Source organism: Semicossyphus pulcher, unplaced genomic scaffold (genome assembly GCF_022749685.1).
Source record: "Semicossyphus pulcher isolate SPU_LCO1_2020_fin unplaced genomic scaffold, fSemPul1.0.p SCAF_19, whole genome shotgun sequence".
NCBI classification, from domain to species: Eukaryota; Metazoa; Chordata; class Actinopteri; order Labriformes; family Labridae; genus Semicossyphus; species Semicossyphus pulcher.
Window position 1 is genome coordinate 17,683,676 of NW_027211692.1, and position 16,015 is coordinate 17,699,690.

The 16,015-nt window shown below is 43.2% G+C and overlaps 1 protein-coding gene across 2 annotated transcripts in view; it reads right to left on the reverse strand.

The window, feature by feature from the left end:
- The window catches only part of gria4a (glutamate receptor, ionotropic, AMPA 4a), a 125,790-nt gene that overhangs the window by 62,172 nt on the left and 47,603 nt on the right, over positions 1–16,015 (reverse strand). For both annotated transcript variants that reach the window (XM_069669153.1, XM_069669152.1), the window contains exons 3-7: positions 13,529–13,768; positions 9,666–9,718; positions 9,316–9,447; positions 6,417–6,470; positions 4,986–5,144 (exon numbers count right to left, since the gene is read on the reverse strand). In XM_069669153.1, the coding sequence (XP_069525254.1) occupies positions 4,986–5,144; positions 6,417–6,470; positions 9,316–9,447; positions 9,666–9,718; positions 13,529–13,768 (638 nt within the window). The remainder of the gene's footprint in view (positions 1–4,985; positions 5,145–6,416; positions 6,471–9,315; positions 9,448–9,665; positions 9,719–13,528; positions 13,769–16,015) is intronic.

The following is a 16,015-nucleotide window of genomic DNA, read 5'->3' on the forward strand; positions in this document are numbered from 1 at the left end:
TCACACCTTGGCAAGAGAAAGCAAGGCGTTGTCAAAGTCTTCAAATTAAGTCATTTATTCATGTATTTTAGTCATGCTAGCTGTGTGGCTCCGGGGATAGCAATGTTTAACAATCATTTGGTCGGTCAGTCAAGCACTTTTGTCCACACTGAAATATTTAATAAGCTTTTAGAGGGATTGCACTGAAATTGGGTACATAAATCTATTCCCCCCTCAAGACGAAATGTAGTGATCACCTAACTTTTGGTCTTCTGTCATTGTCAGGACACACTGTCTAATGCTTTAGGTCATCTTAAAATACCTGTAAAACTAATGACACTCCCATCAGCCTTAGCTGTACTTTGAGGTTAGAGCTAACTAGCCAATGTTAGCATGCTAATACACAAAACTAAGATAATAGCTGTGTCTCAATTCAGGGGCTGTATCCTTAGAAAGATGCGTCAAGGCCGAACTGAAATGAGACAGTCTGGTCTACGAAGGATTTCCTGTTCGCGTCACCAGCTGTTCCAGCCTGTCGCCTGGCAACAGGTAGCAAGTGGGCTAACTAGCTATCATAACTAATGTCACGTAACTACATTTTAAATAAGTGTATTCCTCTGAGTTTGAGAGTCCACCAGCTCATTTGAATTGGTGCGCAATGAATCTTGGGATATGTTGGGCCGTGAAGGATGCACCCAATGGATCCTTCTTGGGTTCTGTGCAAAAGTACAGTATCACACAGGAGGGCCTCAAGCATGTTCTGTACAACACAAAATATGAACTTATCGAATAGATCTATATGACATTGCCATCAACATTATGTAATAATGGTGGAATAAACAGAAGATAATGCAAATTAGATAACAGATTTTGAATCAATTGTCAGGCTGCTATGATACACAACATTAGTGTATGAATAATGGGGAGGTGTTACTAGGCTCATGCACAGATGCATTTTAACAGGGTAATATACACAGATCAGCCTTAACATTATGACCACCTGCCTAATATTATGTAGGACCCCCTTTGGCTGCCAAAACAGCCCTGACCCGTCGAGGCATGGACTCCGCCAAATCTCTGACAAAGCGCTGAGGTATCTGGCACCGAGACGTTAGCAGCAGATCCTTGAAGTGCTGTAAGTTGCGAGGTGGGGCCTCCATGGATCGGAATTGTTGTCTAGCACACGGGTAAGCCTTCGCTCCCCACATGCGTCAATGAGCCATGACCGCCCATAACCCTGTTGCCGGTTCACTGGTTTTCTTTCCTTGGACCACTTCTGGTAGATACTGACCACTGCGGACCGGGAACACCCCACAAGAGCTGCACGTTTGATGATGCTCAGACCAAGTCGTCTAGCCATCACAATTTGGCCCAAGAACTGGGAAAAAATGTTCACTTGCTGCCTAACATATCCCACCCACAGACAGGTGCCATGGTAACGAGATAATCAATGTAATTCACTTCACCTGTCAGCGGTCATAATGTTATGGCTGATCCTACAACATAGGCAGTGATTTATAACTCCAGTGCAAAGGCTGGGTACACATGCCGCTTTGTAATGATATAAGATAATCTCAGTGCAGACTTTATCACAGGGACCTTAATATAAGAGAGGCAGGGTTAATGACACACTGAAAACACAAAGCTTTTTAATTTATCTTTCTGTCAAAAGAGATGAAAAATTGAAATGGAAAAATATGCGAGTAGCTTCAAACCTTTTTGGATCCACATATCTCATATATAAAATGAGATCTGCTTTAATGTTGAGCCAACAGTAAGTGCTTCACAAATTAACGAATATTATCAAAGGCAGATTCATTATGTTTGAAATAAGCGAACACAATGATGCAAGCCTATTCATATTCTGATCAAGTAATCGGCGAAAGAGTGTGAAAGAAGGAGGTAGAAATACCCCTTAAAGGCCGTTACCTGGATATGATATGTGTGATCAAAAGCAACATGGCTGAATTTTGATGAAGTGAATATATTTCTTTGCCACGTCACTGATCATTTTCATTACATTTCAACTAAATCTGGAGGCACAGCAGCTGAGAATCACTGGCTTAAGAGATTTTGATTGATGGCCAAAAGCAGCAAACTGAAACACCCCGTCTCTAGTGCAGAAGGGACAAGTCCCCATAGTGCTTTTCACCCTGCACATTATTAGACCAGAGTTCTACTTGGCCCGAGGCTACGAGCTGGCCCAAGGCTAACTGAGCTCAGTTTTTTTCACGCAGCACCAATTAGCCCGGAGCAATTTGGAGGCATCTGGTGCCACGAGAGATATCCGCTTTTGTGTAAAACCATTAAAATCATGTGTCCTTGTTTGCTAAAGGCAGAGGTACAAACACCATTTGTAGCTGCGGCAGAAAGAAAACCAAACACGCAGCTTAACTTAACCTCCGTTAACACATTAACAGTCGTGTGAAAGGTAAGGGTCAATTAATGCAGCCGACATCCAATTAGATTTCATCAGGTCAATCCGAGGACGATGATTAGCCAATTAATTTGTTCCCGGGGTGACAAATGACATTCCAATGATGAAATAATACCACCGTCAAAATGTATTTGCAGCCTCGAAGAACTCAAACACAGCATAGCTTTTTTATATTCACCGCTCCATGCATGTAAGCCAAAGAGCAAGAGGATAGAGAGCTGCAGCATGATGTATATTTAATAGGTAGGTGGACATATTTCTAGTTAATATATTCACAAATCAAACGCAATCGGCTGCAGGTCGGTACCCGGTCAATAGAGGTGTGAGGAGGAGGGAGGAGAGAAGGACGCAGACAGAGACAGGAAGGAACAAGGGGGGGTAGTGGAGACTAAATAGAGGCAGACTAATATGACAGAAAGGGAATAAGGTAGGGGGAGAAAAAAGGACACAAAGGATGGTGATAAGAAAGAGGAGAGATATACTAAGAGAGAGAAATGAGGCACATATACGAGGGATGCATGTGTGCGTTTTGATACAGAACTGGAGACAACAGGAAGATGTAAGAAAGAGAAAAAAGAAGTGTAAAGACTCTGGATATATAATATCAACCTTGGCACTAAGTAAGTGAAGTTTTGCATTCAATCATAGTAGGATCAGCCAATTCTCCTCCCCGACACCCTGAGGTCACACTCTGATTGGCTAAGAAGCTGCACCAAATGCACCATGTCACAGTCTGAATGGGTCAAATGCGGCACATCATCTTACCTACATGTGATATATTCGGCTTCAGTGGTGACTTTAAAGCTACTGTGAGGAGTTTTTTGCTGGTTATGAAACAGACTGAAATTAATTCTGATTACTCTATATGACCTACAAAAGCAAAGCAGACCAGCAGCGAGAAGCTTGATTATTTCTATATAGTTATTTTTAATGCCTGAAACTGCTGGCAGGGGGGTAGGCGTCAGATGAAATGATTAACTGCATGCTGCCTTTGTTTACATTTTTCAGAGCAAAAATTTAAAGTGAGTGATACATATGACCAGGGATTCCCTACCATATAAAGGCGCAGCGCCTAGGAGTTTTTGCGGAGCGCCTAAGCCGAATGATTGTAAAAAGGCAAACAACGGTGATCATTCTCACTGTCTGTGCGCTGTAGGTGTAGCCGTCAAGTAAACAGTCCGCAGCACGTCTGCTCCATGAACGGTTCGTTTATGTAGCCACAGTGTTAACGTGCACCGGGACGAGTTGCTGCTGATAACGGGAGTACACACACTTTGCCACGTCACATAACTGCCCGTTTGTCATCCCACAGGTGCATGTTTGCAATTTACAGAGGTGACACACAGACTTTTCCTGTTGTTCTATGTGTGGGAAAGACTGGGAAAAACTAAAACGTGTGTTTATCCCAGTAATGACGGTATTGCAAAATCCATGTCAGTAGCTGACCGGGTGAGGTAAATTTAGTTGGATATTGGATATTCAGACTTTTCACGTCAATAACTTTTGAACGGAACGACACACAATCAAAAGGATGGAGTATTCAGAAATGGCTGATGACGGAGATCAAAATAAAACCTACGTTTATCACGATCGGTGCTGTAGTTCCCATTCTAGTGAACGAGTGAAGCAGAATCTCCATCTTGCTGCTTGTATGATTAAGGGACCGTCAACAAAGTGCAGTATGGGTTCATTTAAAAATGCAATAACTTCTAAACTAAATTACCTACAAACTTCAAATTAACTGTCTATGACTCAGCTTGGAGTTTTGTATAGTTCTCAGCCTAGTTAGTTAGCAACTAAGCCCCCTGAAAACCTGGGGAAGACCCTGCATATGACTGTTAAAGAAAGCAGGATGAGATTTTTTTGTTTTTTAACCACCAGGACAAAATCAGTAAAAAGAGAAGACGTACGTCTTTGTCCTTAGGGGGCGCCAAAATCAACACAAACCTGAAGTTCCTCACAGGAGCTTCAAGGTACAAGGAAATTTAGCATATATGCATGTGTGCACAATTTATTGCTCTGTATGTTGGTGTGCTGATAATGGGAAAGATCTTAAAGTATAGTGAAATGGTGCATGTTTGTTTCCCAAATTAAAGCTACTGTGAGGAACTTTCATTGTGTGTCGATCCTGTGGACAAAGTAGTACCTCTCATTTCTTTACTGATCTGTCCTGCACATGTGTAAGTTGTGTTTTCTGACGGAAAATATAATCCTGCTTTATTTTAAATGTGTAAAGTGCAACTCACCATTTTGGCATGGAAAATGTAAAAAAAAAACGTCAGTGGCCTAATCTGATGCCGAGCCAGTGGCAGTGTTTACAGGCATTAAAAATAGTCTTCTTACTGATGGTGTGTTTAGCTGTTGTAGGTCAAATGGAAACTTTGGTATTAATTTCAGTCTGTTTCATAACCGGCTGAACACTCCTCACGAAGAGATTTAAGCAGCCGAGGTAGATCAGGACCCATAATCACAGCTATTTTAAAATGACAATGTCTAAGTCGTGTTGGCTCTTTCAGACATTAATTTCTGATGTGAGTATTAAAGGATGGGAAAAGCATATTCTTATCACCTTTGGGGGGCTTTCAGATCCGGGATACTCTCTCTGATCCAGTTTGTTCCAGCGCTGCATCAGTTTAATAACGATAGCCCTGCTGAAGTCCACCAGCTGGAAACCAGTCACATTGGCCCCGCCGTGCATGAACCTCTCCAGCGATATGTCCTTAAATCCCTGACAAAGACAGACATAAGAAGACAGATGATGAGTCGAGCACAGGAAAAAAACTGTTCCAGAAGAGTGGAAGCGGACTACATAACCCTCAGACAGAAAGTGCGTGCACCTTTGCTGACGAATCACACTCCACATTCTCCAACAGTTTACCTGATTATTTATAACCCTACTTAATATGGAGAGGCTTCCACAGCTGCGAGTGTGACTTCATGCAGAGTGACACTTTGTAGTGAAGTGTTGGTGGAGAGGGATCCATTTGGGAACGGGCCAGAGACAGAGGCAGAGCGTGCAGACATGTGAGGGTTATCCTGGGTTGATGGATGCTAATTGCTGAAAGCTCTGAAAGCCTTTCTAACTTGACCCGAGCACGCAGGCCCCTTTTTCACCGTCCCAGAGAGGATTGCAGCGGGAAAGATTTTAGGGATTATAAGGTTGAAACAATACTTAATGTGGCGCTGGCTATGTTCAGGAGACATAAACGATAAGACAGGAATTCTTAAAGAGGCGGTATTATGCTGTTTCACATTTTAAGATATATATATAATGTTACAATGTTGGATGTCCAGACTAAACGTGGGTGAAGTTTCAAATCTGTAGGTAAAAGTATGTTGGAGTAATCCCCAGGTTTCTCAGCTCAGTCTGCAGGCCGCTGTGAACACCAGGTTTCACGCAATGTCTTCTACACACTGCACTTTGTGACCTCACAAAGTGAAGTCCAATCAGAAGAAAGTGGGCTTGTAGGGACGGGGTTTCTTAAAGAGACAGAGCTGACTGAGTCGTTTCAGGCAGAGGCTGTATGAGGGCCCGCACAGAGCACCGGTGTGAGAAACATGATGAGTTTTTTTAACTGTAAATTATGCTGAGCTACTCCACAGGTATAACAGAGTGAAATATGAAGCTTGAAATTAACATAATACCCCCCCCTTAAAAGAAAATTGGAAGATGGCACCTTGGTGGGATTTAAAGATCAATACGGAACTGGAAAGCCCGGCCTGTTTTTTCTGCTCATAACTGCAGAAAACGAATGACTTTGGGAGAAGCTGAATGTCAAAGTAAGGTTGTGCAAAAACATGTGCAACATAATGTTTGCTCAAAAGACATAGAGATTGGCTGTCATGGCTGACTTTTAAAGACCTTATCTTGGTCATTTTGGGCAGCATAACCTTCTGTCTTGCCTCTTTGACATATTAAAAGTTAATTATCTGGATGTAGACTTTTAAAACAGGACATTGCATGGACACTGTACTTAACATAACAAGCAAGAGTTCTTACCAGGTTTGCTATGATGTAATGGTAACCTTTGACATGCTTCCCCACACTGACAGCCTGCAAAGAAAAGACAAATACAGAGAAAGAAGTCATCAATTCTGTTTTTATATGCATGTGCAGTATTGTGGAAAAGTCATTAAGCTAGCTGACAAGTTCAAGTTGTTTTAATTTAGTGTTCGGGAGCAGGGCAGGGCAGTCCCCCGCCTCTAAACAGTGGCTCTGCTCTTATTTTTATGCTGATTAAAAGCTGAGGAAGTGATGAGCCTGTGAGTACTTCACTTGTCCTCAGCACAGCAGCCACATTTAAAGACTTTAAGCAATGTGCTGTCTGGGTTATGGCTCTATTTAACCTGTCTGGTCAAACTCCTGTAAGAGGGATATTTTGGTAATAAGCTTAATGAGGTGTCTCGGTCCAATAGTGACAGGATGCCAGGACGTGGGAACATCTACTTTTTATCCTCCACTAAGGGGACTTATAATGTCATCTGGTACACCTTTAAATACATATATACAAAAAGCACAGCATCAAATTATTGCAACTAAAACCTGCGCTTAAGTCTGCCTTGATCTTAACACCTTTTGTTTTCCATTTCATGCGCTGCCGATACACGATGCCTGTGAGCAGAAATCATAACTGATTATCTGTCTGGTGTGTTTGTGTGAGATTGCATGGATGATTGTTTTAGCACAGCAGTGACGTCGATATTCTTCTGGACCAGGAATCTGTAATGTTTTTTGTCATAGTCAAATCTGTACAGAGGGATGGAGTCAAACTCTAGCATGGTGCATGAACATGTGTTCCTTTTTCTAGCTTTCTCAACTCCATATATAAGCAGATATATACTGACATAGACAGATGCACACTCACACACACACACAGGCACACGCAGATCGCAGCTGGCGGGGGCAGACAAACAGAGCAGCCTGTGTCTCAGAGCGGGGATGTTAGCCAACGCCAGCACTGCAGAGCCCACTGTGGCGGGAGTGTGTGTTTGTGTCTCCATGCCTGTGTCAGGATAGACAACCCAGTGTGCGTGTGTCTGTCTGTCTGCTCACACACCAAAGAAGCCAATTAAGAATCTGTCTGTCAGTCTAAGATGCTTCTGCGGTGTATATGTTTTGTTATGTGTGTCTGTTTTTTTAAAGCTTTGTTATGCACTGAGATTTTATAGTTAAGCGTGCAGGTGTGTGTATGTGTGTGTGTTTCATTGGGGGAGTTTGTGTGTGCTTAGCAGTGCGTGTCACTGAGTTTGTCAGATGTGAAGACAGATGATCAGATGTGATGACAGGTGGCAGAACCAATGGGATGTTACACCGAAACCTAAGTCAAAGGGCACACATGCCCAGACACACACACACACACACACACGCACACACACACACACACACATCTGCGCCACCTGTCAAAGCTCAACCATGAAGTAAGACAGATAATCTAATCAACTTGGACAAGCGTGAGGTGTCAGAGTGTGTGCCTTCATATACTGTATATGTCTTTGCGCGTGTGTGTGTGTGTGTGTGTGTCTGAGTGCACAGTACTGTGTGTGTACTGCAATCATACTCTGATGTAGCTGTTGGGGAAGTCACATTTCTCACTCCACTTTATGAACTCCAGGGAAAAACTCAAATCTTGTTTACTTTCCAGATGTCAGAAAGCATAAGGAGGGCTGTTACAACTAGCTGAGTGCAGCGGACAGCAGGCAGACAGACCCCACTAATGCTGTAAAATAAGTAACCCAACAGAGGATCATTAATAATTGGTAATATAATACTTATTTTAATCATGGTTGTGCTTTTAATAACTTTACAAAAAAGGCTCACTCTGTACTCTTTTTACTGTGGTAGTAATTTGCCATTTTGCTGTGTTTGTACCTCAGTGCTGTCCAAGCCTAAAGTCCAGAGCAGGGATGTAATCTCCGACCTGTCTGGAGTAATCTCATTGATTGTAGCAGTGCCACATAGAACTACTATGTGGCCTCCATTAAAACAGTATCTCCTGATCTAAAATGCTGCAGGGTCATTCAGGTTCCAGATCAGTGTCAAATATCATCCGTTATTTTCTTTTACCTTGTGGTGTACTGTATGTAGGGACTATAAGGCGTAGTTATGCACAAAAACCACCAATAAATACCAATGACTGCATATAAAGATGGACGACGCGTCTCTTTCTACTCTCATTGTACGAAATTGAAGCCAAAATACCCCCGAGGCTGGCGCTGCCATCCTGCACATTTGCAGCCAGAGCTGCGCAGTAGAGATCGGCAGGTGGCGCCGCTGTAGCCACTTGGGCTAACCAAAACACACACTTAACTTACCGAAAAAAACGACAAGGATCCCGCACGCCGGCATGTATAACAGCAGAACAGACGTTCAAAGATATGGAAACTTCAATGACTGCAGTGATTGTTTTAGTTACGCTTCCTCTCGCCGTTCGTCCTCCACTCTGCTAATCCAGAACAGATCGGCTGCAGGAGCTGTATTTGTCAACAGAGCTGCCAATCATCCTTTTTACAGCATCAAATAACTAATTAAAACTAAAAGAAACATGAACACTTAGAATTAAATGAAATAATTTAATGACAGAAACCAAGTTTGAAAAAAAATCTATCAGGCATGTATTTTGATTTTATAGTTTGACTCATGTCCCATCTGTTAACATGGAGGAGGCGGGCTTTATGACTTATACTGCAGCCAGTCAGCAGGGGGCGCTCGAAATGTTTTGGCTTCACTTTGAGGGAGCTGTCATGTTGTCCATCTTTTTATACAGTCTATGTATACAATCAATTTATAAGCATGAATATGCTTCCTGTACAAAAACAGTGGCTTTACCTGCCTGATTACCTTGCTGACTACAGTCCCACTGTAATAACACCATGCATTGCAGTGTTAGCAGCAACATCACCTGTTCCAGGATGCTCTGTAGTCTCTCAGGCTCCAGGTCAATGACATATTTCCTCTCCTGGCGTCGGTCCAGGTCCTCTAAGAGCCGTCTGTACGCTGCCTCGTTGAAACTCTCCACACAGATAGCGCTCACCTGGATTAACATACATGCATGTCTTTAACAGGAAGTGTGTATATACTTTGAAACGCAACGAGCACGAAGGAATAAGGACATGCATACAAACCACAAGCAAGATAAGAGGTGTAAGAACAGTGTAATTATGTGTATGCAATGTGTGTGTGTGTGTGTGTGTGTTTTGGCCTGTTTCCAGGAATGTGTGCGTGTGTTAGTGTTTGTGTGTGTGTTCTGACCTGCCATGCGTTCTGCCCCGCTCTCTCCATAATTGCCTGCAGTATTGCATAACCTAGACAGAGTGTAAGGGAAGGGAAGAAGAGAAAGAGGGAATTAATCTTGCTCTAGGAGGAAGCTGTACTTGGTTCACGGAGAAATAATATTAAGCAGATTTTTGCAGGCAAATATAAACCACAGCAGTATTACAATATGTTGTATTTGACCTTAGATATACTACAATGTGTTTCCATTGTGCATTGCTTTCATGCAGAATCATTAGCCCACCTCATTTACCAAAGCAACTGCAAGGCCTTCTGCATTTAAACGTGAAAGAAAAGCACTTAGCACCTCAACAGTCCCGTCTTGAACGTCACTTTATCAACAAACCCGCAGAGCTTATCAGGACTAAGAGTTATGTGGCACAACAATAGAGACTGTCAGCTTCATTGGGAGGGAAACAGTTGATAGTGACATTTCATTGAAATTAAACTTGTCATTGCTCGTTGTTCTGTGGTGAACTTTGATTCAAATGTAAGTCATCTGAGAACATACTGCCACTTATCAGTTTTATAGCCTGAAACAAAACACAAGAGGTCTTTTTCTGCAAAATGATGGAGCAGAGTTTCTGAGCAGGGAGAGCGTGCCTCTCGGCGTGATATTAGATGAGTTTCAAAGTGATGATATGAGTAGCAGGTGGCAGCATCAGCGACAATGAATTACAGCGTATCTCACAGTGTGTTGCATAGAGCAGCAGATGCGTCAAAACAAGCGGAAAACAGCAATAATCAGAGGAAACATTATTATCAGTGACATCACAATATAGTGCTTTAGAGGACTAGCATTCAGCTAATGCATTTTATCATAATGATCATTGACATCTCTATTAAACCTGGGTAAACACACACTGCATATATCTGCATAAAACATACTGAGGTTGTTATTGCGGAATGGAGCCCCACAGGGTGAGCAGGATATTGTCTCACACTGAAGGGATTCCTCAGCGATAGCAACCTGCTCATTACACATTATCCCGCTTAAAACACGGTGTTTAACATACGAAATCAATTATTTGACACAAAATATTGATTTGAAACTTATTTTTTTAATATTTCCATTTAAAAATAATCTGTTACACTCACAGCGAGAACTGCGTCGATAGCAACGGTTAACTCTGTAGCCTTCTTAAAATTAGCCAACCGAGCTAATATTACCCAGCGGGCATTTTTCCCTTGAAAAGACATTTAAAAGTCGACTATGATGCTCAAAACTGGTTCAAAAGTGAACGTTTTGTCACCGACTATAATTGCTGCCCCACCAACATCTTCTTACAAATGTTTGTCCGTCAGGTATTCATCACCTACGTCAGCATCCAGGGGTCATTCTGCCTTCACAGGCAGAGCTGCTCGGCCCAAGAACCTGGGCTTCTTCTTCTGTAGGGAATGTTTCAAAAATGCTCTCTTTTTATGAAGTCTCTGAACCTTCTTGTTAACATCACACAGCCCAGAAAGCGCGGTGTTTGGGATTTTTGTATGAAATATAAGATTACATCTTGGATTTCACCCTCCACTGCAAAATTATATTGGAGAAACGCTGCTACAACCATCACTTTTGTCAACCTTTCATAACTAAAATGAACAAATTAACAAAATCATAACACAAAAATGTGTTTCTGACACATTGATGTTGTAACCGTATTTTAGCCTGTTGAAAAATGGTTGAAATTAGGTCTAGACGTACAGACCTGATTTAACCCTGTTTTCAACCAAATTCCAACATTGTAATCCCGGTTGGTGCTCACTGGGTACTCGCATTAAATGGAAACATTTCCACTGATGGTGGGGTAAGACAAGAAGTGCATGAATCAGCACGTCACTGTCAGTCTTTTGACATTTTCTTTAAACACTGCCGTATCCTGTACTGTGTTTGGTTTGATGTTTACTTCATGTGCCGTCTTCAGTTTCGTACATCTCTCTGTCGTAGCCTTCAGTTTTTGCATCGTTAAACCTTTCTTGTTTTCTCTTCGCTTTTTTATCTCTTTTCTTTTTTTCCCTCTGTAAGACGTCAAATTTACTGGACTTCTTACGGCAGATTGATATGTTTACACTTTGGATAGTGTGATTAGAGCTGCATCCCAAGCAACGGTCTGTTCTTCATAGCAACGGTCTGCTATCAAGAAATAATTGACCTCGGAATGCCGTACTTGAACCAATCAGAATCTAGTATTTAACACAGCCGTGTAATAATGCATTTTATCATAATGGCTGTTATCTCTTTTAAACCTCCAGATATGCTCTGAGCAGGAATGGGAATTAGGTACAACACGCAGCATATGTCTGCATGAAACATAGTGACATGAATTAACACACATGTACACTTCATAACACACACACACACACAGTCACTCTGTTTTACGTGGAAGCAGCTATTTCCTGCATGAGTTGCATCGAGAAGCACATCTGAAGCCTCAGTAATCATAAAGTGTGTATGTGTGGGATTGTGTGTGTTATTGTGGTTACATTGTCTTGATGTGTGGTGTGCTGTCGCCTTTTATGCCTCACAAGTTATATTGTATGAGTGTATAAGTGTGTGTGTGCGTGTGTGTGTGTTTTGATTCTTTTATCCAGCTCATATTAATGTGCACAGATGCAGATACGTGCGGCCACTTTACAAATGTATGCACGTCTTAGTATGTGTTTGTATGCATTTGTCTCTGCGGACATGCCTCACTTTAAGTGTGTCTGTGTGTGTGTGTGTGTGTGTGTGTGTGTGTGTGTGTGTGTGTGTGTGTGTGTGTGTGTGAAGCCGAGCAGAGCAGAGAGCATAAAACAGATCAAAGCGTTACTGCCCATTTTCCGGCACATTACCGGCAGCAGGGCCTGATGGGAGCTCATAATGAAGGGCCCTGCCTCGGCCAAGTCAAGGGTGAACACTGCCCAAACTCCACACATCTATCCTCCGCTCCATTTCCCTCCCCTCTCTCTCTCTCTCTCTCCCGCCTTTAACCTCCACCTCCTTATATATGCGGCTGTATTTCCCCAGAGGCTTGTGATCCTGTCTGTACGCCTTCCTGCCCTTTCTGTAATCTCCCCCCTGCCTCCCTTCACTGCCCCCTCTTCCCTCGTCACCTTGTTTGTCTCCTCCTCGCTTTTTGTCCCACCTGTCTTTTTCTCTCTCTTCCAGGCTGCTCCACCAGCTTGACTCACCTCTCCTGTCTCTCCTCCTCTTTCTCCCTCTGGGTACAAACTCAGACAACCTGAGCCAGAGGAAGGCTGGAAGAGGCCACACACACACACTCAACAGCCCACTGATTCCCGAACATGCTACTATACCGTTGTCTGGGGACTCTGCGTCATGGTTTGACCTGTGTTTCTCTCCCTGAGGCAGGCTATTAGTGTGTGTTTGTTAGAGAGAGAGGGAGATAACGTGCCGAGCATTCCCATGACAGTGGTCAGGGGCCGAAGGGGTCAGCCGTGCCTCCTCCACTAACTTACGTGCACTGCATGATGGGACAGGTCAATTAAAGGCAGGTGAACGCTGCCACAGTTGATGCCAAACCGTGGCTGAATAGTGACAAATCTAACTCCTGTTTCCGCGGATGTATCCTCTCATTAGATCCAGCAGCAGAGTAAAACAAGGCTCATTTTGGGAGTTAAACTCAGGCGGAATGTTCTCTAAAAGATGATTCGCTGATATGATAATATTGTTCTCAGTTTGACATTTCTAACTGAACTAGAATTAACAGAGAATCCTTCATGCAGAAAGTGTTTGGAAGCAGGCTAATTTACAAATTTAATTGCAGGCAACGAAATGATGTGCCTTTTTTCTGCCGTGGAACACCAGCTCTTCATACACCTTGTTAACGCACGTGTCACAGTGTAATTACCTCTGTCCGTGTCGTAGAGGAAGACAAATCGGCTCCAGTCGTAGTGGTCCAGCAGTGACAGCAGAGCCCCTCTGATGGACGGCCGCAGCTGCAGGGTGAACTGGCCCTCTCCTTCGGTGGGGAAGCTGGGCGTCACCAGGCTGATGTGCAGGGCCCCACAGAACGACGTCAGCGTGTTCACCGAGCGCTTGTCGTAAAGGCCGAAGATGGCGAAGACCCCCCTCGAATACTGGGAGCAGACTGATGAGGAAGCAAAGAGGGTGAATGGTGAAAAATTGGGCAGAAGGGACATAAAGGACTTACAGCTGTTGAGAGCTCGGCTTTTATTTTTCAAAATAAAAGCACAGAGCCGAGGAAGACACATGGTCCCCAATTAAATTCACACAGTGGAGTCTGTTTAAATCTGTGAACCTTTTTAATGAACGACAGCTCCGGCTTGTGTCAACTATACCTTCTCACTCCTAATTAGACCCACACACACACACCACACACTTTGAGAAAAATGTAGGAAAGCTTCTCTTGCACATCATGTGCATGTAACTATAGAGTGTAAGCACACACATCTGCACATACAAGTGTGTGTGTGGAAATCAGACCACCCTGCAAGCCGCTGGCAAGCAATTTTCAAATTTTCTGACTGGCACAAAATCATTCCCACAAGGCAAAACTGGCATGGCTGCTTATACACGTGTTAAGGAAATTACAGCCAAATAATCCCACCTGCTTTAGAGCTTAACATCCTTAAGATCCATCCACACACACACACACACACGAACGTAGATACCAAACCCTTGACCGGGGCCGTGAGCTCACTTCAAATTTAAAGTCATTTTCCACTACAACACTGCAACTCAGTCTTCAAACAACCCGACGCTTTCAACCATGACAGAGAAGGAGAGCGGAAAGCAGCAGCAGCAGACGTCCTGCGCTATCTGGCTCCCACAAAAATCTCTACTCCGCCTCGGTTTGTCGTTCATCCGTGCCGCTCGACCAAAAACTGCGTTTGAACAAAAAAAAAAAGAAAGTCTCTTGGGGTGTTGTGAATCGGAAAGTGCAGCAGATTCTGACAAATCGGGCAAAATGTGCACACAAACACTTTGGCTTCACTTTCAAAGGATGCTGCTTGTGGAGAAACCAAAACTGTGTGTCAACTCTTTTATTTTTACACTCTTTAATGTTTCTCTTCTCTTCATCCCTCTTTAGCCTCATTCATCCTTTCAGCTGGATTCTTCCAGGCAGGGATGTTTTAAGATGGAGCTCTATCCTGCGTCATAATTCACTCTCCACCCTGTAATACGTCACACTGGAGTAAACACTAAGACAGGAGGGACTGCAGACTTTTGCTTTTGGCAACAACCAACCATCACTCTGTAACCTTTTCCCTCCTTTTATCTCCTCGTGCATCGCTTCATCTCGTGCGCTCTTCTCTCTCTACTGTTTTCAAAGCAGACGCTGCATCCACCCTCATGCTTCATCTCTTCCTCTCTGACTGCCTCCTCTCTCTGTTCCTCCCTCCTTCCTCCTGGGACTCAGAGTAATTCCATTATCAGCTATAAGCCTCGGTGGGGGTAAACACTGAGGGAGATGCAGCTTTGACGCTCCGGGTTGTGGCAATTAAACAAAGCCGGGGCCTCTGCACCCGGGAGGCGATAAGGCGGGGATTTAGTCTCTGATTATGACAGCGGCTAAATGTCTTCAATTCAGAGAACTAGCATACTACGGTTTTAGCATGCGTCATTCAGAAGGAGCTGAGTCATGTCGTCCTCAAAGTCAGCAAACTAAGTGTCTTCAGGGTTGAATTTCCAGGTTTTATTTGATGATTCAGAGCACATAGCAACATAAAACATGGTTATACAGATGCTATATTTTGCTCAGACACCAGATCAGTCTAACACCTGGAATGCACAGGACAGGATCGTAGTGACGTGCGTGCAAAGTAAAGGGTTAGGGTCTGCAAAATGACATGGATTGAAGGGAATAGAAAAAAGAGTTTGGTAACATTTGTGCACATATTCAGATTTAAATATGCAGCAGAAAGTAGTTCCTGCACGGCCTTTATTTAAGGAGCCAGCATACAGGTGACAAATGGCTCTTCGCAACTGATTTTTTCGGACTGCGGTAACATTGTCTTACCTTTGTTTTAAAATGAGTCGCCTGAAATACAGCACATAAATAAAGACAGCATTGCACATGTGAGCTGACGCACCGGGTAACAAACAGAGTTGAGTGCTGCTCCCATGCCAACTGATGCATCTTTGCAGAAAGTTGACAAAAAGTACTGGCCTAGATGCATGCTGTGACATCACTGTCTGAAAGTTTTATTTGTCACCCAGCTCCATCAAAACTTAAGGAAATATTGATAGCCTTAATCCCCAAACATTCTATTTTTACACCATACCAAGACATCTGCAGCCATAAAGTGACAGGCCCGGAGCACCGAATGAAAACCTCTCATTTGCAGCCTCATTCTTCACTCTGTTTTCTCTC